The sequence below is a fragment of the Meles meles genome, chromosome 2 (assembly GCF_922984935.1).
Source record: "Meles meles chromosome 2, mMelMel3.1 paternal haplotype, whole genome shotgun sequence".
Classification (NCBI taxonomy): Eukaryota; Metazoa; Chordata; class Mammalia; order Carnivora; family Mustelidae; genus Meles; species Meles meles.
In genome coordinates, this window is record NC_060067.1 from 207,374,684 (window position 1) to 207,397,296 (window position 22,613).

Here is a 22,613-nt window from a genome sequence, read left to right on the forward strand (position 1 = left end):
CTCTGATATGAGGAATTTGAGAGGCAGGGTGGGGGGCGTGGGGGTAGGGAAGGAAAAAATGAAACAAGATGGGAACAGGAGGGAGACAAACCATAAGAGACTCTTAATCTCACAAAACAAACTGAGGGTTGCTAGGGGAAGGATGGAGAGAGAGGGTGGCTGGGTGATGGACATTGGGGAGTGTATGTGCTATGGTGAGTGCTGTGAAGTGTGTAACCTGGCGATTCACAGACCTGTACCCCTGGGGCAAATAATACATTTTATGTTAATAAAAATAATTTTTAAAATGATGTACTCTAAAGAAAATTTAGGAAAAAATGAAGCTGTTTTAAAGAAAGTGATTAAAATGTATGTGTTAGAATGACTGCTAAAGTTTTGTTTTGTTTTGTTTTGTTATCAAAACAAGCATCTATTTTAGTTCCAGGTACTAATATTTTTTTTTTAAATTTTGTTTTAAACAGATAAGCAGTTGCAAAGGGTAATAATATCATTTGCTCTTTGTTTCCAAAAACACGTTTGTCAGTACCAGAAAACGAAAATCACCCCAGAAACATGAAAAAAAGAACAAGAAGGGAACTATTTTCCTTTGTTTTAAATAACAGTACAATAATTTTAAGATTAAAAATTTAACATAAAAATACTTTTATAATTTTTCAAGTAATTTTAAAAACATTAAAGAAACAAAATAATTATTTAAAAAATAATTGGGAGTGTCACGTCAGTTATTTTCATAAATCATAAATTCAACAGTTATTTTCATAAATCATAAATAAATCACTTTATTATAAATCAGCAAATTTTCATAAATCATAAATCAATCAAAGCTAAAAAGTAGTTGGTTTAAATACTCAAGAGAAATACAAGCCATGCTAGTCTGACATTTGACTGAACGGACTTTGTGTTAAGTATAGCCGTGCACCTGCTTGTTCTGTTTTACGTGAAACGACAGACTGGCATAGATAGAAATAAAATAACAGCTCGTGCAGAGCCACAAGAAGTTCAAACATATGCAGCAGGGGTATCTCTGAAGTAGTAAACTTGGCAACAAATTTTTCAAGGTGTGAACATCTTCTACATGATAGTTCAGTTTCTAACAACTTAGAATTAAGCCCGAAGTCTAGAGAGGAAGGGATTCGAAGACCAGGAGGCTGTTAGGAGGCTGCTTCCATGATGCTGGTGTGGGACAGTTAGCACTCAAACTAAGAAAGTGGAGACAGAGAGAAGTGGTGTGATTAGTAGGACCTGCTGGTGAATGGAGTGGCAAAGCGGGGAAAGCAAGAGAAAGAACTACCTCTCTCAACCTCCAGTGACCGGGTGGCTGGTGGAATGAGGAGGGATTTGGGAGATTCAGAGAGAGGGGCAGTTCAGACTTGATTGCCTAAATGTTCTTTCTCTGATGTCTACACATAAAGTTACCTGTGGAGAGAAGGGAACTAGGATTGGGAAGGAGCTTGGGAAAGATGATGATGGTTTGAGACAACAGCTAGTGGGATGGGAAGGAGATATATGCTGAGTGTGACCCAGGGAGAAAGTGTTGAGGGTTGGACAGGACTCTGGAGACCATGGTATATATTGGTGTAAGTCAGCAAACTCTTCACCAGCTTAGAGGAAGATAGAGCAGATTGTTAGGTTGGTCCTAAGTGGGTTCTGTCCTATGAATGGAGCAGAGGGTAAGGCTATTGAGAGCACCGTGGAGGTACCGCTGGGAGCGTGTACCAGAGTATCAGCCACACTGTCCAGGGTGCGTAAAGTGCAGTGAAATAAACAGAGGGTCCTGGAATTTGAAGACTGGGTTTCAGGGGAGTGCAAGCCCATGACAGTTCTAAGACACTGGCAGTCAGAGAGAGATGTTAAGAGCCTAGGATTTTTATTATAAAGAGTAGCAAAGTGGCCAGCACCTCACTTTAAATGGAGGGGAAGGAAGAGCCCCTGCATTTGAAAGGATCAAGGGACTAGAATCGTTAAGCAGAACTGTCCACATGGACACTTTTTTTTCTTTTTAAAGATTTTATGTATTTGACAGAGATCACAAGTAGGCAGAGAGGCAGGCAGAGAAAGATAGGAAGAGAAACAGGCTCCCTGCCAAGCAGAGAACCCAATGTGGGGCTTGATCCCAGGACCCTGAGATCATGACCTGAGCTGAAGGCAGAGGCTTAACCCACTGAGCCACCCAGGTGCCCCCCCCCCCCCACCGTGTGGACCCTCTTAACAGCCATGGGTGAAGATGGCAATCACCCAGCGGGTTGCAGGAAGATGGCAGAGATAAGCAGTAGGGTGGCACGGAATAATGTCATGAATCTCGAGGTGTGGGGGTATAGCATGTGAGTTGAGAGTGGACTTAGGGAATGTAGATCAGAAGGACATTGACTCCACCCCCATGAAGAGTTGATAAATGCCAAAAAGAAGATGTGGTGTGTACACACATACAACCACACACACACACACACAACCACACACACACACACACACACACACACACGCAAACATGAATGTTCCTCAGCCATTTACAAGAATGGAATCTTGCCATCGGCAACAATATGGATGGAACGGATGGACCCAGATTGTATTATTCTAAGTGAAGTAAGTCAGAGAAAGACAAATACCATCTGATTTCATTTGTATGTGGATCTAAATATAATAAGGATAAAATAACAAATAAACACAGAACCAGGAACAGTCTCATAAATCCAGAGAACAAATTGGTGGTTGCCAGCAGGGAGGGGGCTCCCGGTGGGTGAAGTAGATGAAGATGAAGAGATTAAGAGGCACAGACCTCCAGTTGTGAAATAGATAAGCCACAGAGATGACAAGAACAGCATAGGGGATATAGTCAGCAATGTTGTAATAGCGCGGACCAGTGACAGGCGGTGCCTACACTTACCATGGTGAGCATTGCATAACGTACAGAATTGTTGAATCACTACGTTGTACCCTGAAACTAATACAGCATTGCATGTCAAACATACTTCAATAAAAAAGAAAAAAATAGAAAGAACAAAGCATCATCGTCTACTTAGTTTACAGGTAACTCAAGAGCCAATATATATTAGTGTATAAGAAAAATCAGTGGTTATACTTCTCTCTTCTTTGTGTTTATATAAACTTTATGACAAAATGATACCTGTCTTTTTCTATTCATTGTCTTACCCAAGGCAGTGATTCATTTTTACGGATTCTGTTCTTAAGTAATCTCTACACCCAACATGGGGCTCAAACTCACGACCTCAAGTTCGAGAGTTGCTTCCAGGGGAGCCAGCCAGGTCCCTCCCCAGAGCAGTGAATTTAACCTAAGATACAACATGTAACTGTTTATAATCACTGTAAGAACAGACTTCCCTTCATATATTCATAGTCCAGAGAAGGCACTACAAGATAAATTAAAAAAAAAAAAAAAAAAAAAGGAAAAGAAATAAGCCAGGTAGAAAATGAGCACCAGAGTCCCCTTCCTCCAGAAACACCAGACATAACCTCTGCTGAGAATAGTTAGGAAAACTGAATACAGAATGAATCGGCAGGTCTCTCAAGGCATAAGAGAATGATGTAAGGCGGCCAGGATTTTAGAAGGTAGAAATCAAAGAACCAATATGCATTAAGATGAATCTCATATTTCATAAATCACTTTCCCCTGGGGGCATTTTCTGATTCTCAGTTTAGGGCATCCTGGCAGACAGATATCAGTGACTCAGAGAATATGGTTTTGGGAGGCATGGGATGTGGGGGCCCCTGAATTGGGCTATAAAAAGTGAGGACTTGAGGGTCCAAGATATTAAGGAAAAGAGAATTGCAGGGTAACCAGCCTAGCATCTGCTGGGCTGTGGTCCTTGATGTATTTCCCTAAGCCTCACTTTCCCAGGATTAGAAGAAAAGAGCGCGAACAAAAATTTGCCATTACAGGTCTACAGAGCTCAGAAGAACTGGAATTTTCAGGCTGAGTGGACAAAGATGGTGTCCAAGACCCATTGTTGTAAGGAGGAAATCTAGTCGTAAATGTGTTCTCTGGATTGTGGCGTAAGAAGGAGTGAGTCCTGGGAAACAGGCTGGAAATGTAGCTGAGAATCATTCAGATGACTGAAGGGGGCAAGGCCATCACTCTAATGTCAGAGGAAAATGAAAACAGTATTCAGAACTTCTAGGTTGGCTTCTAGGCTATGTCTGCCATTCAATCAAAGCTTACCTGGAGTGTCCAGAAACAACGCCCAATGAGCCCAACCCAGGAGACAGAGACGAGAAAACGAACGAGACATCCAGACATCGCAATTAGCACTCAGGGACTCTGGTAATTAACTATGATTTATAAAATTTAAGAAAATAAGTGAAATGATCAATAATTTCACCAGAAAACTGTAATCCATAACAACAAACCAAATGGAAGTTTAAGAATTGAAAAATGCAGTATCTGCTATGACTAACTCGATCTAGGTGTTTGAACTGGAAGTTAGTTTAGTAAAAAACATTCCAACTGAATCAAGGGGAAAAAGCGTGCGGAAATGATGTGCATCCTGGGAGCTCTGAAGGAAAGAGAGTGGACAATATCTGAAAACACTGCTAAGAACTTTCCAGTACTGACCACGGACATCGAGGTCGCGACTCATGAAATTCCATCAGCCAGTTGGGATAATACAACGGAAACCACACACTGCAGCGAGTCTGCTGCCAAACAGACAAGGAAATATCTTAAAATCAGCATAAGCAAAGACATGTTTTCCAAAGAACAAATACAAGACTGATAGGCCCGTCTCAAGACAAACAACAGAAGCGAAAAGACAGCCGAGTGGTACACCTGGAGTGCTGGGGGAGAGAAGCTCTCAAGTGAGAGCACGAAGTCGAAGGTAATCGACCAATCAAAAAAGGAAAACCAGGAAAAATGAACTTTAAGTTATCATGAAATTATATTCTCAATGAAAGGTGAAATTCTCTGGTTAGGTCAAGTAGTATAAATAAACTATAAAAGTAATATGAATCGGCTTTATGATGCTTACAAGAGGCAAACACTGTATATATAGAGAGTAACTTGAAAGTAAAAATTCAGGAAAAGATCCTTCTGGCAAGGATTAACAAAAAGAAGAACAATGTGGTGTTATAGTCATCAGTCAAAGTAAACAGATATTTATACTGGACGTTTATGGTCTGTTCACATGTTGGTATGTGGTGCTTCAACAAAAGGCGTGCATAGGGAGGAAAACAAGTCTCTTCGAACCAAACAATCAAATAAAACACCAAATATAAGCGAACAGTCTCTCTAGCAGAGAAAAATCTTCAAAAAGAAATAATTTTTAGTGACTGCACATTCCTCACTGAAATTCCGTGTTTTTTCCCAACTTTGGTGTAACATTGTGTAGTTACTTCCCATGTAATGACGACTGTTCATCTCCCTTGTAAGAAGCAGGTTTTCTGTACGGCCCAAGGTGAGCGTGTTGGGTTGACAGACCGATGACAGGAGTGATGGGGCGAATCACTGTTCATATTCCCGGAAGTGCTTTGCTGAGAGCAAAACTTCCTATTTGATTAGAGACATTTATTTTGGTTGAATTGATTTTTTTCTTACCCTTTTTCTATTTCAACATGATTTTTGTCAGTGTCTTGAGTTCAGTCAATGGATTTGGTGTTTCTTCGCACTGGCTGACAGCAGCCACTGTGTGACTGTTTCATTAGCACGGAATGAATGCTTCATCGCAACTTCCATTTGGCGTGACCTGGATGTTGGTACGCAGAGGGAAGGTTCTATTTCAGCTGTGCGTGCTGTTCTTCTTGTCGATATTTTCTTAATGTGTGCCAACTTGTGTGTGTGTGTGTGTGAACAGTTTTAGTTTCACAGCAAAATTAAGAAGGAGCAGATAGTTCGACGTAGTTCCCCTCCCCGCTTACACACAGCCTTCCCCACTATCAGCAGCCCCCGCCCCCCCGTGGTACATTTGTTACAAATAGTGAAACCATGTTGATACATATCATCACCCCAAATTCATACTTTGTATTGAGAGTCCTTCTTGCTCCTGTACATCCCGTGGGTTTGGACCAACGCATACAGACAAGTATTGACCATTATAGTCTCATACAGGGTAATTCCACGTTCCACGGCCCTAACACTCTCCTGTGCTGCACCTCGTCATCCCTCCTCCTACCCCAGGCAACCTCGGACTGATTTTTTTTTTTTTTTTACATCTCCAGAGTTTTTCCTTTCTCAGAATGTCCTAGCGTTGAAATCACACAGTATGTAACTTAAGTTTCTTTTCATGACTTGATAAAATCAGCTCATGTCTTTTTAGTGCTGAAGAATATTCCATCCTATGATGTATCTTTAAAAAGAGATTTTGTGGTCAAGGTAAGTGATAATTTCAAAGTAGGAAATCTAAGCGTTTTGTGAGTGAATCGGAACATTTCTCAGCTTACAGATATTGATGTTGATGACGTGACGTTACACAAACCATACAGAAGTAAGATCTCTCTCTCCTTCCCACGATGGGATCGCCACCTGTTCCAGGTCTGGGAGCTAAGAGGCCTGCACCGGGAGAAGCCCTTCAGTTCTGGATAGACAGGATGGTTGGTGACCCTGAGTCAGATCTTAAAATCGAAGATGTACATTTTCAAACACAGAATAATTACTGTAAAATGTCTGTAATGTCGAGGCTTACATAGAAATATGAATTGCAAGTGGCTATTGATTCTTCAAAGGAGGGTCTGAAAGCACACACCATACTTGTCTGTTGAGGCAGGAAGACTTGATGGTCTTCCTCAAGGTAAAAGTAGAGATGTTTGGTGATTCCAGTAACGCTTCTCACCTTTCCCTTCTGTCCAGACTGACCGGGTCCAGCGTCCCGGACCTCATCGTGAGCATGAGCAACCAGATGTGGCTCCACCTGCAGTCGGACGACAGCATCGCATCCCCTGGGTTCAAAGCTGTCTACCAAGGTAGGGCCCCAAGCGCCCAGTCATGCCTAAAGCTATAGCGTGATGACAGAGGGCAAGCGCCATGCTCCACGTGTGAGATACACATAAACCCGCATGCTGTAAAAAACAGGGGCTGGTTATTTGCATTTCCTTAGTTAAAGCTCCACTTGTAGTCCTTCTTTTGCAAAGACTTTTTAAGTTGGAAGCTTGGCTTGCCATGATCTGTGCCGTCAGCAGGCCACAATGAGGCGTACGACCGAGTAGGAACGCAGGCTCTGAGAACTGTGCACACGGTGGCTCTCGGCGTTCTCTCCCCTCCCGAGAGGCGGTCACGACACTCATTAACTAGAGGAAGCATTTTGAACAATGAATCGAAGTGGCATGGATTTAATTAAGCTCCATTCCATGCGCGTGCTCGTGTACAAATGTGTGTGTGTGTTGTTGTTGAACTGGAAAACACAGAAATCTATATGAAGTTGGAGAGAATTCTACCAAGTTCTCGTGCAGGAGAAAAATGTGTGCTTTGGGAGTTAGGAGTCACAATTACCCCGGAGACATTGGCTTCACCTCTGAATTCATGTGCGGGAGCCATCATGTGGGGGAAGGTTTCCGTGAGCAGTACAGCTGTGTGTCCCATAAACCAGGGCCTCACGTGGGGCGTCCTCTAAGTGGCGCATACACAGACCATTTTCGTTCAGCTGCACTTTTTGGTGTTCCTCAGATCGGTAATCAAAAAGTTTGACTCGAGAGATAAATGTGAAAGAGGCTTGGGAACATGTTCTTTTCTCCATTTTGGATTATCCAAGTCATGGGGGAGGAGCCTCTATCTTCAGCTTCGACCCTGTAATTTTCTGAAGAAGAGAAGGAAACCATTCTCTTATGCTCAGATAATACAGACGTGTCCCCAGAAACAGTAAGATGTCTCAGATTAAAATGGTCTATAAAATATTTTATGAAATTACTTATTTATAAAACTTTGAAGGATATATGTAAGCTATCATTTGCATTTGATGTCGTCCTTTCAACAAGCCACAAACTGATTTGAAATCATTTTCAACAAGATTGAGAAGGACCTTTTACCATCTTGAATCCAATTTAAGGGAAGTCTTTTCAGGGTCAACTTTATACTATCACACAAATGCCTGTAACTGATTGTCACTTTATTAAAATAACTAGGAAACTGCATTTTAAATCCATTCATATATTTTGGTTAATACAAGAAAAATCAATTAGTAAAAAGAAACTGTTTAGACTGTAGTGTAAGAAAATACTCAGTGGCCATTCAGAATGAAACATAAATCTGTGTTTTACATAACAATGTACATTTTAAAAACTTAGACATTTTCCATAACTAAGGTATCAAAATTTTAGAGAACTAATGAATTACAGAGTAATGTAATACAATAAAAATGGTGATGATTTTACTGGAATTATTTTGCTGGAGGGAGGCCGTTAAAAGAAAAGAAATAATTATTTGTAAGTTTTATTGTCAGGAAAACTTTTGAAGTTCCCCTGGGCAGGAAGAAAAAATTACTCATTATCCTTTCAATGTCTGGCACAGTGTTCGTGGTTAAAGGGTAGGGTAACGGTCTGTGCCTTCCATTGTCCTTGAGCTATTTCCTACTCGGAAGGTTGTAGAAAACTGATACCAGGCAGGTGATCCCTGACCACGGAAACACACGTGAACTCTGTGGGGAGGAAACACCATCAATGATTGCCCGATGGCTAAAGACGACTTTGGCATCTCTAATCAAATTCATGTCAGCATTGCTAATTGTCTTTGTGTATGTATTCTTTGACTTCTCCTTTGAGATGGGTTTTCAAATATCTTAGAGGTTCCTTCATCGGTTGCTGGTTTTCTCAAAATCTAACATGATCTGTATGTGTGTGTATTGATGAAAGAGACAAGCAGACCTACAGAGGTGGGATTTTATTTTCTTCAACTGTGCGCTGTGAATTTGCGTAAAAGGATGGTATGCCTCATTTTCTAACGGTGTATTGTGGAGTCTCAGGAGCTGAACACACGGAACCAGAACTTACTGCCTATCAAGCCAATGAGGTAGATCATTAAAAAGCATCTTCCAACCCCAAACCATAAGCAGGCTCAAGTGACAGTGACCTGAGCTGGAATGAGCCCCAGCTGGCACAGCTGCATGCTCGCTGTGCGCGGCAGCAGTCACGATGCTAGAAAGTTCGATGGTGGGGAGAGGCCAGCGTCAGGGTCCTTGTCTGTAAACTGTGAAAGATTCCTCCTTGCTGGGAAAATGGGGTGGGATGGGGCGCTGATGGCTCTTCTCAGTAAGAAATGGTTCGACAGACTCGATGTGTACATCCCATCAAAGGTTAGGGCTCGAAAGCACAGATAATTGCTGAGTACTTCCTGACATTTGGATAAGTAGACTTGACCTTTAATTGAACTCCTGCACAACCGTACAGCTATTCCAGAAAGCACGGTAGGAGTGGAGTCCTTTCCACATGACCTATACTGGCTACTGCCTTTGGTGAAATCTGAAAGCATTAGTGAAATACCAAATACTGCCCAACAGGGCAAACTGCAGTAAATTGACTCAGGCAGCATTAAGACACACATCATAGGGTTTATAGTACGAAGACTGGAGGGACTAGCGTTATTGCCAAATCATGAATCCTTGACTCTTAAGAGGTACAAGTATTCTCAATTAAAATATAATCTTATTTATATCTATAAAAGAAATATATTTATTTGTATTTATAAAATTATATTTTACTTATATTTATAAAATATCCTTCCAAGTGTTATATTTCAGTCTGAATGACCACATAGCATTAATTATCATCACATTTAGCTGTAATTGATACTGTGCGTACGGGCTCAGTAGTCTATTAGTAGCAATAACTTGAGATGTCACGGAAGCATCATCAAGGCCATCAGTCCTTGAGAGATTACCAGTTCAAGACCACACATTATCTTTTGACAAAATAATATTCCAAGTCAAAGAGGTAATTTAAACAAAAAAAAACTATATAATATTTGAGGATTTTAAAAATCTAGAGAATACTATAAGGAAAGGAAACATTGTAGAAATTGTTATTTCTGAACTGCTATATTAAGCTAGTAGGGATAAAATAAAAGCCACTTGTAAATATAAATAATTGCGTTATTTAAACTACAGTTGTTTGGGATACCTGGGTGGCTCAGTGGATTAAGCATCTGCCTTCGGCTCAGGTCATGATCCCAGGATCCTGGGATCAAGCCCCACATCGGGCTCCCTGCTCAGTGGGGCGTCTGCTTCTCCCTCTCCCCACCGCTGGTGCTTACTCTTGCTTCTCTGTCTCTCTCTGTCAAATAAAGAAATAAAATCTTTAAAGAATAAAATAAACTTCAGTTGTTTGTGAATCATAATTGTCAGAAAAAATATATGTAGATAGTTACCCATGATTTAATTTTCCATTTTTTAAAGATTTTTATTTATTTATTTATTTAGAGCAAGCAGGGGAGAGAGGGAGAGAGAGACTCTCAGTCTCCCCTCTAATGCAGAGCCCAACAAGAGGCTTGAGCTCATGACCTGAGACCATGGCCAAAGCCAGAATCAAGGTTCAGATCTTAAGGGACTGAGCCACCAGGCGCCCCAAACCTCTAGATTTCAGTATTGCATGCCTCTTGCTAACATACAGCGTGGTGGTTCGTGGTGGTGGAGAACACGCCGTGTGGCTGTCCCACCTGCTAGCTGTGTGGCGTAGGGCAAAATACTTAATCTCTGTGTGCAGCAGGTTCCTTGTTCAGAAAGAAAAGGGAGAGTTTAGTAATGACATTTGCTCCATAAGTCTGTTGTAGAGCTCAAATGACGTAAACCATGGAAATCCCGTAGCACATGGAGCAAGAAATGTTAGCTGTTATCTGCATACAAATAATTTTGAGATTTCCTCTAAGTAAGGTTCTTCATGATATAAATAGTAGAGCTCATAGTAAAGTATGTCGGAATAGTAAGCGTCCTTCCTTTTCCCTTTCATCTTGCCAGGTAACTTTCTCAAAGGCAGTATCTCTCAGCTTTTCCTTATGGGTCCTTCCAGAATTTTCAGTGCATATAACATCAATTTGAAATCTCAGTTTGTCTGTGAGTCACAGACTCCAGAGGAACTTGATATGCAAGAAATGTTGCCGCCTCTTATTTCAAAATCAACTTGGATTTCTTTCAGAGACCCCATCCTAACATTGTGTCACTGGGTGGCCCCACATCATCCCTTATCTGCTCGTCATCTTCTCACCAAGAGGTTGTGCCTTCCCCACATGTTGTAAGGGATACACAAGTTTTGGGGGGTCCTCAGATCCTTGGATCACGTCGTTACCCTGAGACATTCACGGTCTCTGCTGCTTTGGGCACTGTTCCCCTCCAGAAGAAGCTTGGTGGACCCTGCTGGCAGCCTCTCCCCCCCGCCCCCAGCACAATGATGCTCCATTGGTTTCATGCAGGAGAACCTTGGGTCTAACCGCCCACCTGTCCACCACCGTCACCGCAGGCTCCTGGTCCTGGGGACACCCCAGTTCTCTGTATTTGCTGCTGTCGCTTACCCCTCAGAGACATTCACCGAGAGCCTCCCCTCACGATGCCTGGGGTATCCTGGATTGATTTAGTCTTTTAAAGAAAAGTTGGCGTTGGGGCGCCTGGGTGGCTCAGTGGGTTAGGCCGCTGCCTTCAGCTCAGGTCATGATCTCAGGGTCCTGGGATCGAGTCCCACATCAGGCTCTCCGCTTAGCGGAGAGCCTGCTTCCCTTCCTCTCTCTCTCTCTGCCTCTCTTGTGATTTCTCTCTGTCAAATAAATAAATAAAATCTTTAAAAAAAAAAAAAAGAAAAGTTGGCGTTAAAGTAGGCAAGACAAAGAGCCACAGAAGACACAGCCTGGTGACGCTTGGGAAGCACAGAGCTTCAGGCAAACTCAGGAACTGAGACAGGAACGGGTGCAGCCGCTAGTGCAGAGCAGCCACAGGAAGTCTGCACGGGTGTGAGCCGTCACGCGTGCGTGTGTACCACGGAGGGGCGCAGAGACCGTGATGACCGAGTTTGCCGTAAGAGAGTGTTGGAGAAAATAGGAGGCAAAGTTTAAAAAAGAATGACAGCAATTTCGGGAGGTCTGTTAGCTACCTGAAAGAGTGAGGGAGGAGAGGTGAGATACCTTGTTTGTTCAAAGGGTTGTTGAAAACCTTCGTGTACATGGAGATGTTTCATTCAAAGTAACCTGTTCAAAAATCCAAAAGGGGAAAAAAAGATAGAACTACCCACAGCTGGCTAAACCAGCCCTGTGCGGCCGAGTGTGTGCACAGCTGTTGTGTGATTGTGTACGACACACACACACGATTTATGAATCTGTATACACGTGGCTCCTGCACAAGTGTAGTGTACAGACAGTCACATCACATATATTGCGAGTCTCAGGACAATCTGCACAGTTTTTCCACTTTCTATTTAAAATATCTTCATTTCTTATTACAAGTTATAAAAGTAACTGTGAGGATCAAAAAATGTTTTGTAAGCCAACTTTATGTTTAACAACACAGTACAATTCTTTTATAAATATTATGATATATAGACCATGTGATTATGTACATTTAAGATATGCATCGTGTACGATAGCAGAAACGAAAGGGAAAAGTCTATTCTCACTTCAGTTCGTGACCATTGTCCCTTCCAGCACCGAGGAAGGCTGAGAAACAAACTCAGGGCCTGAATATTTGCCTAAACAGTTAGGAGTTTGCGGTGTTGGTGCGCCTGCCTTTTTTAGGGCGTCACTGTCTAGCGTTGAGTGGGCTAACTCTGGACATTTTGTCACAGAAATAATGTGTGGTTGGCGTTCATCATACATGTTGATGAACTGCTTTTCCACCAATCATGTTTTGTGTGATTTGCCGTAGCTATTTAAATTTTCGCGGGGGGTGAATTAAAGGAAGTGTTCCCTGTGACGTGCTGCTGTGTGCTAAAAACAAGATCTGTTTTAGGCTCACACTAAGAATTATTGCAGTAAAATAATTTGAGTTCAGCATTACCGTTTTGTACCAGAGACACAACTGTCTTCCTGTGTCTGATGAACACAGTGGAAACGGGAGTTTGGGCCTCTTTGTCTGTGCTCAGGGCTCTCTGCGTTTGTGCTGAGCGGGAAGGGGCTGCTCCGTGGTGCACTGAGTGCAGGGGAATTCCTCTCCGCCACCCCTGGGAGACAGCACCACACACACACCACTGACGTTGTGTAACCTTTGAGATAATCGTGATGGTTCATTTCATGTGGCACCGTGACAGGGCCTGGGATGCCTGGATATCTGGTCAGACATTATTCTGGGTGTGTTTGCAAGGTTGTTTCTGGATGAGGTTAAATTCTGAATTAGCTGACTGGATCTTTAAAGCAGTTTGGCTCCCCAGTGTGGGTGGGCCTCGTCCAATCAGTCGAAGGGTTGGCTACAGTCATACCTTAGGGATATGGTTGGTTGAAGTCCAGACCACCACAGTAAAATAAATACAGCAGTAAGGTGAGGCAAATGAGGTTTGTTTTTTGTTTCCCAGTGCATATAAAAGTTATGTTTATACTGTATGATGGTCAACTAGGAGCCTAATGGCATTATGTCTAAAAATCAATGTACCTACCTTAATTTAGAAATGCTTTTTTAAGGGAGTGCCTGGATGGCTCAGTCCTTTACACATCTGTCTCAGGTCATAATCTCAGGGTCCTGGGATGGAGCCCCACGTTGGGCTCCCTGCTCTGGACGGAGTCTCCTGCTCGCTCTGCCTTCCCCCTGTCCACCGTGTGTGCTCTCTCTCTCTCTCGAATGAAAAAATAAAATCTTTAAAAAAATACTTTATTGTTAAAAAATGGTAGCCATCGCCTCAGCTTTCAGCAAGCTGTAATCACTGATTACAGATCATGTAACAAGTATAGTAATGAAACCGTTTGAATAGTGCATGAACCACCAGATGGGACCCAGAGACCAGAAATGAGCAGATGCCGTTGGAGAAATGTCTCGGATGGAATTGCTCGGCGCAGGGCGGCCACGAAGCTTCCTTTGTTGCAAAATGTAATGCCGGTTCTGGAAAGTAGAGTAAAATGGACAATTAAAAAACTATGCTGAGCGAAGAGAGTCGGCCCCTCCGTTCGGCTCTCTGAGACTGTCATGGTCTTCCCCTCTCGTCAGACTCAGATTTGGGCCAGAACTTACGTCATTGGCTCTCCTGGGTCTGGACATCCCAGGTTCCAGAGTCATGTGAACCAACTCTTTCAATCACCTCTCTCCATTCATTGATTGATCAGGAGATTGATAGAGTAGGAGATACCCTATTGTTTTGTTTTTTTTCTCTCAGGAACCCTGATTAATACAGTGTTTCTCCACTTTTTTTTTTTTTTAAGATTTATTTATTTGACAGAGAGAGATCACAAGTAGGCAGAGAGGCAGGCAGAGAGAGAGGAGGAAGCAAGCTCCCCGCTGAGCAGAGAGCCCGATGCGGGGCTCGATCCCAGGACCCTGGGATCATGACCTGAGCTGAAGGCAGAGGCTTTAACCCACTGAGCCACCCAGGGCCCCAGTGTTTCTCCACTTTTATGGTTGGATTTGATGCAGTGTCTCGACACAGACTCTTCCTCATTGTCTATGTGAGTAATTGTATATCTCAGAGGAATCCAAGGGAAATTGGATGCATGGGGTGTGACCGCCGAACCCACGAAACCTGGTCCAGGTTTAACTGAGCTCATGCCCCTGGCCTTGTTAGTATGAAGCAAGGATGCTGCTCACAGAGAGTCAGGCATGAGGGTGCCTGTCAGAGTAACAGACTGATTTGGAAAACCCTTAAGACAAGGTAAAGCTGCGTGAAATAACTCCACGTAAACTTCAGCTTTAATCCTGTGCAAATTCCCAGGGATCGCCAAGCATTTGTGATGTGTGCTTCCTTCTCAGGATAAATACGGGCTTGTGTCTAAAGTGGGCACAAAACATTCTTCAAGGGCCTGGATTGAATCTGTGACATGTTAGCCTTAGTCCTGAAGCCAGAGTCTGGATGGAGATTTGTGTATGAGAAGAGACAGGCTTCGAGGTCCCTGAAGAGGAGGGAAGGGAGCAGCGTGGGGTCAGGGAGAAGCTGGACAGTGCCTGGTGCCTTTGCTACTCCTCCAGAGCTCTGGATCTGGGATGGCCTGTGGGGTTTCCTCAACAGATGCAAGGGGGCAGAGGTCACTCAGGACCTTGCACGGTGGCTGTGGGCTGGCCCTGGGGCAGGGTCATAATGCTGCCGGAGGAGATTTCTCCCAAGGGATGTGGCCCTCGTGAGAAGCTTGTTCTGGGGGGATATTCAGGTGGGTCCTGTGGGATCTGTCCATCCAGGAACCAGTTATCCAGGTGTCTAACTAGTCTCAGGTCCTAGGAGATGTTACAGTACCTACCCACAGTTGCCTTCCTTTCCTACCCAGCTGACTTCCCCTCTCCTTCTGCACGCCCCTCTGCTGGTCTAGGTGGCTAAGGAGGCAGGGAGACCCAGACCCGCGTCCCTGATGGGTCCACGCCGTGCCTTTCTCAGGCGTATCTGCTGCATTCATGCATTTTATCCTACTTGTGCATGGGCGCACTGAGAGACCCCGTGGAATCTGCGCGCCCCGGCACAGGTGTTCTCCCCGCTCTTTCTGCTACAGCGCCTGCCCCTTTCTTTCCTCCCGGCTGGGGAGATTGCTCCACACTTCGGAAGGCGTCTTCCTTACTGGCTCATCCTTTGGCATGAAGCTGTTGAAGGGAATAGGCAGCAGGTTAGGCTTAAAGTGAAATTGGGCCCTTCCATCTCCACTGGTGAAAACAGTTTCCCTCAAGAACCATCCTGCTTGGGGCGCCTGGGTGGTTCAGTGGGTTAAGCCGCTGCCTTCGGCTCAGGTCATGATCTCAGGGTCATGGGATCAAGTCCCACATCGGGCTCTCTGCTCGGCAGGGAGCCCTGCTTCCCTCTCTCTCTCTCTGCCTGCCTCTCTGCCTACTTGTGATCTCTCTCTCTCTCTCGCTGTCAAATAAATAAATAAAATCTTTAAAAAAAAAAAAAAAGAACCATCCTGCTAGACCCATGGGACCTAAAGTGAGAGGCTCGGGAGTGCACATTCCCAGTTCAGTCCTGGGGTGACAGGGGACATGTCCCCTCCTTCCGCCCCTCAGCCCCCTGACCCATGCTTTCCATGTACCTGGGATTGGCACCGTGTTGGGCTGCTGGTTTCAGGTGCTTGCCTTGTCCTGCGGAAAGGCATCCCATCCCCACTGCATCATCTCTGAGCTGGCTTCAGTCTATGCCACTCGAGGGAGGTCCATCATCCTGTCAGGGGAAGAGCTTCTGAGTTCGTGGCATCTGACCGCATCGGTGGGCTCCACGTTTATACCCGCTGATGGCTCCTTCTCTGGTACAAAGTGAGTCTTTTGTTTGAGAGCAATTCCCAGGGAGGCACCCATCTGGGAGTTCACAACGACATACCTACCATCTATAAGAAGTCCTGTAAGACAAAATGTCCTGCCGCACAGTGAACTCCTGGGTTCTAAATTTCAGTTCCTCACAGTGGGCTCCTTGGAGGATTTCCGGTCATTTATTAGGCTAACGAAGAAACGTACTGTCATTTCCATCACTGCCCCTGAAAGAAACTTGGCCACGTCCAAGACCTTCGACCCCTGGAGCCAGAATAGAAAGCATGTACCAGCAGGTGCCATGTTCCCGGTACCGACTTCCTGACCTGAAACCCACACAGTGCAGTGTGTCCTTATCCGACCTCGTCCTCTACAGCCGCCAGGTCATCCCCCTGCATTCTCGGAAGATCTGGGCAGCAGGTTCATAACTGTTACTATGAACAACATACGTTTGTCTCATCTCTTAGCAGTGTCTGTGGTAGGTGGTCCCATTCTCTCTTCTGGAAGTTTCTGTGAGTCCCATCTCATGAACACCTCTCCATCACATCCCCTGCGCAGACTCTAAGGCAGCCCTCCTTGGTATCCATCCCAGCTGGTCATGGAAATGTCACCTGTCCTTCCTTCCCAGGTGGCTTCTCCCTTCTAATCCACACACACCGGCTGTCCCGTCCAGATCACCTCTACTCGAGAATGAAAACCAAGCATCTTCTTGCACTGTGAGAACCACGGAGAGCCCAGAATATAATGAACCCAGTTACCAAACCGCAGCTCTCCCCTCAGCACTGCTCCTGTACGTGCTTCGTGCTCTAGCCATGGCAGGCTTCCGGATCGTCAGGCATCACTTTCCCTCTCCTTTTGCATGATACTCTTCCCCAGCAAGGATCTTTGTTCATGTGGATAATTTGTAACTCTTTCTGTCTCCGCCCGGATATTACGTTCTTCAATGAGCCTAACATGCAATGAGCCTAACATGCGCGCACTGCCCTAGACGCCCTCTGCACATCCCTGTACCGCCTCATGCCGACGCCGTGACACTAATTCCTTCACTGTTTGTCTGCCCAGTAGGTTGGAGCTTTGGGGTACAAGGAGCTCTTCAGCCACATGTGACAGCACAGTCTCTGGCATGCAGCTGTCCCTTAAATGCAGTTGACCCGTGAACAGCAAGGACGTTAGGGGCGCTGACCCCCGTGCAGTCTAAAATCCAAGTATAACTTTTGACTCCCTCAGAACCCAACTGCTAACAGCCTGCCGTGGACCAGGGGACTTACGGAGACATAATCAGTTGATTAACACATGTCTTGTAGGTTCTATGTGTTGTATAATGTTTGCCTTCGATAAAATAAGCTGAGGTAAGGAAAATGTTACTAAGGAAGTTGTAAGGAAGAGAGAATACATTTACAGTTCTGTGCTGTACTTATGGGGAAAAAATTCATGTATAAGTGGATCTGTGAAGTTCAAATCCATGTTGCTCGAGGGTTGACTGTATATGCCAACTAAGTAAGTGGGCAGAGGATGCCCAAAGCCACAGGAATTCCCAGACTATTTAGAGGCTTGTAGTACCGTGTTGGGCCATTGACTCTTATTGATAATCTTAAGTCCACTCCAGTTTCTTTCCTAAAGAGTTTAATTTAGGCCTCCCATTTTGTGTAACTGTAGCTGAGTCGAAAAGAAATGAAATGAACACACAGCTGGGATCTTTCCAGTTGTTGGTATCACTCTGATGCAAACACCCAAATCTGCTCCTGCTTCAGTCCTGGTGTGATTAGTTGCCTTAGTATCTAGTCCCTAAACAAAGAGCTGCCCTTCCCTCAGTTCCCTTCGTCTCCTTTCCCTGGATGCTCTGTGAATTCCAGGTGCCCACCCTGGATCGCTGAACTCCTGCAGTGGCAAAGCTATTGGTTTGTGCACAAATTCCCCAGGAGCGTAGTTAGACGTTTCTTCAGTATTATCTGCTGCTCACGCTGGGATGTGGTGCAGGTCACCGGGAAATCTCAATAAGATGCAGATTAAGGCCGGGATAGAGGGGTGTTCTTTGAGGATCCACAGTTTTGCGGTGGTGGAGTTGCACTGCAAGGATGGCTGGGGGTCAGCGCCTAGAGTACCCCACATCTGTGTCCCCAGGTCAGCATGGAACACCCTGGCATCTGTGTTTCCCTCATACACACTCACCGATGTCGCCGGTCTCCAATTCCCAGTCCACGTTCTGTCTGATGAATCCTTGTCTTTCTCCACCTGCAGCTGGTGGACCTCCAAAATGGCCCAGCCACAGAGGGTGAGAGGAATTCTGTTCCTCATCCTTTCCCAGATGGCCCATCTCTGCAAGAGCAGCCATTTGCCGCACATGTGTGCTTGGCGTGCTTGGACCTCATACGTCGTCCACTTTCCTACATCAGTATCCATGCTGTTTCCCCATCCTGACAGGTCCTGGTTCACCCCTTCTGCCTGGACACATTCTCCCAGCCTTCAAGGCCCATTTGGAGGGCTGCCCCGGTGGTGAGGCCTTTCCTAGCACAACCAATGGGGAATAAACCTTCCCTCTAGTGTTCTCGATAGCTCTAGGTCGCAATGTTCTCTCAACCAAGAGTTAGTGTCTTCTGTGTCCTCCAGTCCTTGAGAAAAGAGACCCATTTTATTCAATTTTCTATGCCGGGAAACACGGTGTCTTCGTCTTGGTAAGCAAACAAGAGTACACCATGCTCTGATAGACAGAATGGACTCACTTAGGTTTGCAGAGCTCATCCCCTTAATTCATACTCATTGGCTTCAACAAGGTATTGGGCATGGTTTTTGGTATTAAGATACAATTCTCCTGGGAGCTTGCATTTTAGACTCAGCAGAAGATAATTTTAGGTAATGATAGCAAATGAGGAAAACAGAATAAAATTGATATCTTATACAAATAGAAAAAAGGATATTGAGTAAAATATACTCTATTTCTAATGTAATATATTGTTTAATGCATTCATGTTGTGTTAGTACCTTGATCTTAAAGCTCTGCCAATGAGTTAAAGGACACATTACCCTTCAGTTTTATAGGGTTGTCTGCCTTTCAGCTTTATAGGGTTTTTCTTCTTAAATCTTTTCCTCTCTTGAATATGCCTGCAGTGTTTTAAGATTTTAGATGTCATATTCTTGCTGGGTTTTCACTTGTTTGTTTTCATTTATACTATCATAAAGGCATTCAAGCCTAAGTTTGTATTAATTGAAATAGTCTTTGAATATTTGTTGTGTAATGTTTATAAATGTGTTTATAAATGTTAATTTACACATATATGCTATGTTTATCTATATGTGTCTATTCATAGATACATACATAATATCTGAAAATGTTGAGACTAACAAACTATTCTTTGATAGGGACCATTTATAAATAGTAATTCATAGAATTTTTAGCAGTTTTTTTTTTTTTTGTCTGAGAATATAAGATTTAGAGCAAGATTGGGTTAGTGTTGAGTGTATATTGGAAATTCTTGATTATAAGTCTCCTTAGCTGGGGGTGTTTAGCAATTTGACAGTGGAGTCAGAAGTCAGCGTGCTCACCACTAACCCAGTTAGGAGGAGCAGTGTTTCTGTTCGTCATAATTTTGTGCTATACGGCACTTTTCTGTGTGTGTAAAAGAGGAGTTAGAGGAGAAATTGTTATGGTTCATAGAAACATAGAAACAACTTTACAATTGCTTCTAAGAACACTAGTAGCCTCCTTTGCGTTGCTAATTCCACAGTCTAGGAATTCAGCCAAAAAGAACAAAACTCATTTGAGCACATCATTTTATATACAGTGAGAGCCGAGTGTAAAGAGAGACAATAAAACTATGCTTGTATTGCTACTTTACCTTTCCAAAGCTCTTTGAGAGAATATGTATAATCTTGTAGATGAGGAGTAAAGTAATACGGGTAAACACAAATGTCGCCGAATTAGAAAAATGGCAGATTAGCTAAGAAGTGTGTTATTTCAACCAACATTATTGGAAACTTCTTCCTCAGATAGCTCTTAAATTTTACCAAGATTGCTAGTATAGGTAAATATAAAAATTGAATCTTTGAAATAGCTCTTGAGTTGAATCTTCTCAGAGCTTTATTTAATGAAATAAAAAATATACGGTATATTATAACACAGGAGTTATGTTTATAAAGCAAACAATTCTGATAACTTGGTTATGTATTTTTATTTAAACAATAGTGAAACATATTAATAATTGAGTGCTAGCGGCTGGAGTCATTTGGTTTTAGATGTTTGTTGTTGCTGTTGTTTTCTGCTGGTAAATCACACACAGACCCAATCAGTGTTTGGTTGTCCTTCCCAATCGGACTCACATGCGCTATTAAATTTAAAACAAAATAAAAATAAATACACAACAATGACAAGAGAAATACATACTATAACAGTATCGAGTTTCAGATCATTATTCATTTCGTTGCTGAACGCGTCAAAGAATTTGTGGGAAGATTCGCTAACACTCAGAGTGGGCCCAGCTCGAACAAAAATGTATGTCAGGAGCGCCGCTTACTCCAAGTTTCTATTTTTTCCCCCTGGGTTACACTTTATGAATGAATTATAAATACTACCTCCTCTTAACGATGTGAGATAAGCCACTATTAAATATTTAGCTGCATCAGCATGTATGAGCCAGGAGATCAGGTCATGTCCTGCAAGAGGAGGTTGAGTTGTGATGGGGAAACATGACCTTTAAATTCCAGGTCTAGTGGCCCATCAGCTTGGGCTGCAGCCAGCAATTCTGTCTTAACCTTCTGGTCACAGATAAAGATTCAGCCTCAACGTAAACTGCAAGGAGACGGAGTGGAATTTCATTACTATGATGAGATGCAGCGAGACGATCAGGGCAGACTGGTTTGTGAACCGTGTTGCAGTCAGCGTCTGGGCAGCCTCTGGGCATGGGTAGGAATGAAAGCGTTGACAATGAGGATGAATGAGAAGAGGTTGTAGAATAGGTGAAACCAGCAAAGTATCATTTTTTTCTTATTATTTTAAAGATATGATTTATTTGAAAGAGAGAGTGAGCAAGAGAGAGAAAGCATGAGAGGCTAGAGGAGTAGGGGCAGAGGGAGAAGCAGACTCCTTGCTGAGCCAGGAGCCCAGTGTAGGGCTCGATCTGGGGACCCTGGGGTCATGACTGGAGCCGAAGGCAGGTGCTTAACCAACTGAGCCACCCAGGCACCCCTGCAATGTATCTTTCTATGTTACATGTTAGCTCTGTGAGATCAAGTTTCTTCCCTTTTTTCTTTTTTTCCCTGCCACATTTGCTGTCTTCCCACCTTTTCACATGTTGTGAGTCTTTGAATGTAAAACCTCATCTGACGTTGTCACCACCTGGATCCTAGAGTAAATACACTGGCATTCGGACTGCTGAGCATTTTGTTTGTTTGTTTGTTTTGTTTTTTCTTTTTCCTTTGTTCTGCCATGTCCTTGCAACCTGTTTGGGTTTTTCTTCCATGATCCTGTTTCCTTTAGAATGTTTAGTGATGGCAACAAAGTAGTAGAGTCCTTGTGCGGATTACTGAAATTACTGATTTAACAATGAGAAACAGGGGCACCTGGGTGGCTCAGTGGGTTAAAGCCTCTGCCTTCAGCTCAGGTCATGATCCCAGGGTCCTGGGATCGAGTCCTGCATTGGGCTCTCTGCTCTGCAGGGAGCCTGCTTCCTCTCTCTCTCTGCCTGCCTCTCTGCCCACCTGTGATCTCTCTTTGTCAAATAAATAAAATCTTAAAAAAATAAAAATAAAAATGAGAAACATTCTATGTTACAGTTTTCCAAAGTTATAAGTGGAACTAATATTTTCTCTACATATATCCTGTTTTTTAACCCACATGCATTTGCTCAGGTCTCTCAGCCGGAAGTGTCCTTCTGTCAAGTTTGGTTCTTTGTGACTCAGCCCAAATGCATATTTTTGAATCTCTCTCTCTCTCTCTTTTTTTTTTCTTTTCTGTAGGGACTAGAGGTAAGCATAAAGGAGATTAGTGCAATGAGAAGGTAAATGAAGACAAAAATCATCTCGGGAAAGCAGGCTGCTCCATACAAGGGTTGGAAATTTCCAGAAGGGTAGCATTTCCCCAAACAGGATAACTAAGAGGGCAGAACTTCAGGCAAAAGATTTAAGCTTCAATTTGCTCTGAATTTCTCTTTTCTATAATCACTGTATCTCCTGTGAGAGGTGGGAAGAGACCGCCTGCGGGCTCTTCTCCATCTCTAGAAAAATAGAAATTAACAGGTCCATGAGTATTTGGTTTCTGTGGGAAGCTGATTCCAGGAATGATTAGCAAGCAGAAGGAGAGGTGATCATTACCTCCGATAATGAAAACCCTCCCCTAGGCATACTCCAGCGCTA

At 43.6% G+C, this 22,613-nt stretch overlaps 1 protein-coding gene across 1 annotated transcript in view; it reads left to right on the forward strand.

Moving 5' to 3' along the window:
* The window catches only part of CSMD1 (CUB and Sushi multiple domains 1), a 2,021,046-nt gene that overhangs the window by 1,555,540 nt on the left and 442,893 nt on the right, over window positions 1–22,613 (forward strand). Inside the window, exon 12 of the mRNA XM_045997494.1 lies at window positions 6,794–6,906. Within this exon, the coding sequence (XP_045853450.1) occupies window positions 6,794–6,906 (113 nt within the window). The remainder of the gene's footprint in view (window positions 1–6,793; window positions 6,907–22,613) is intronic.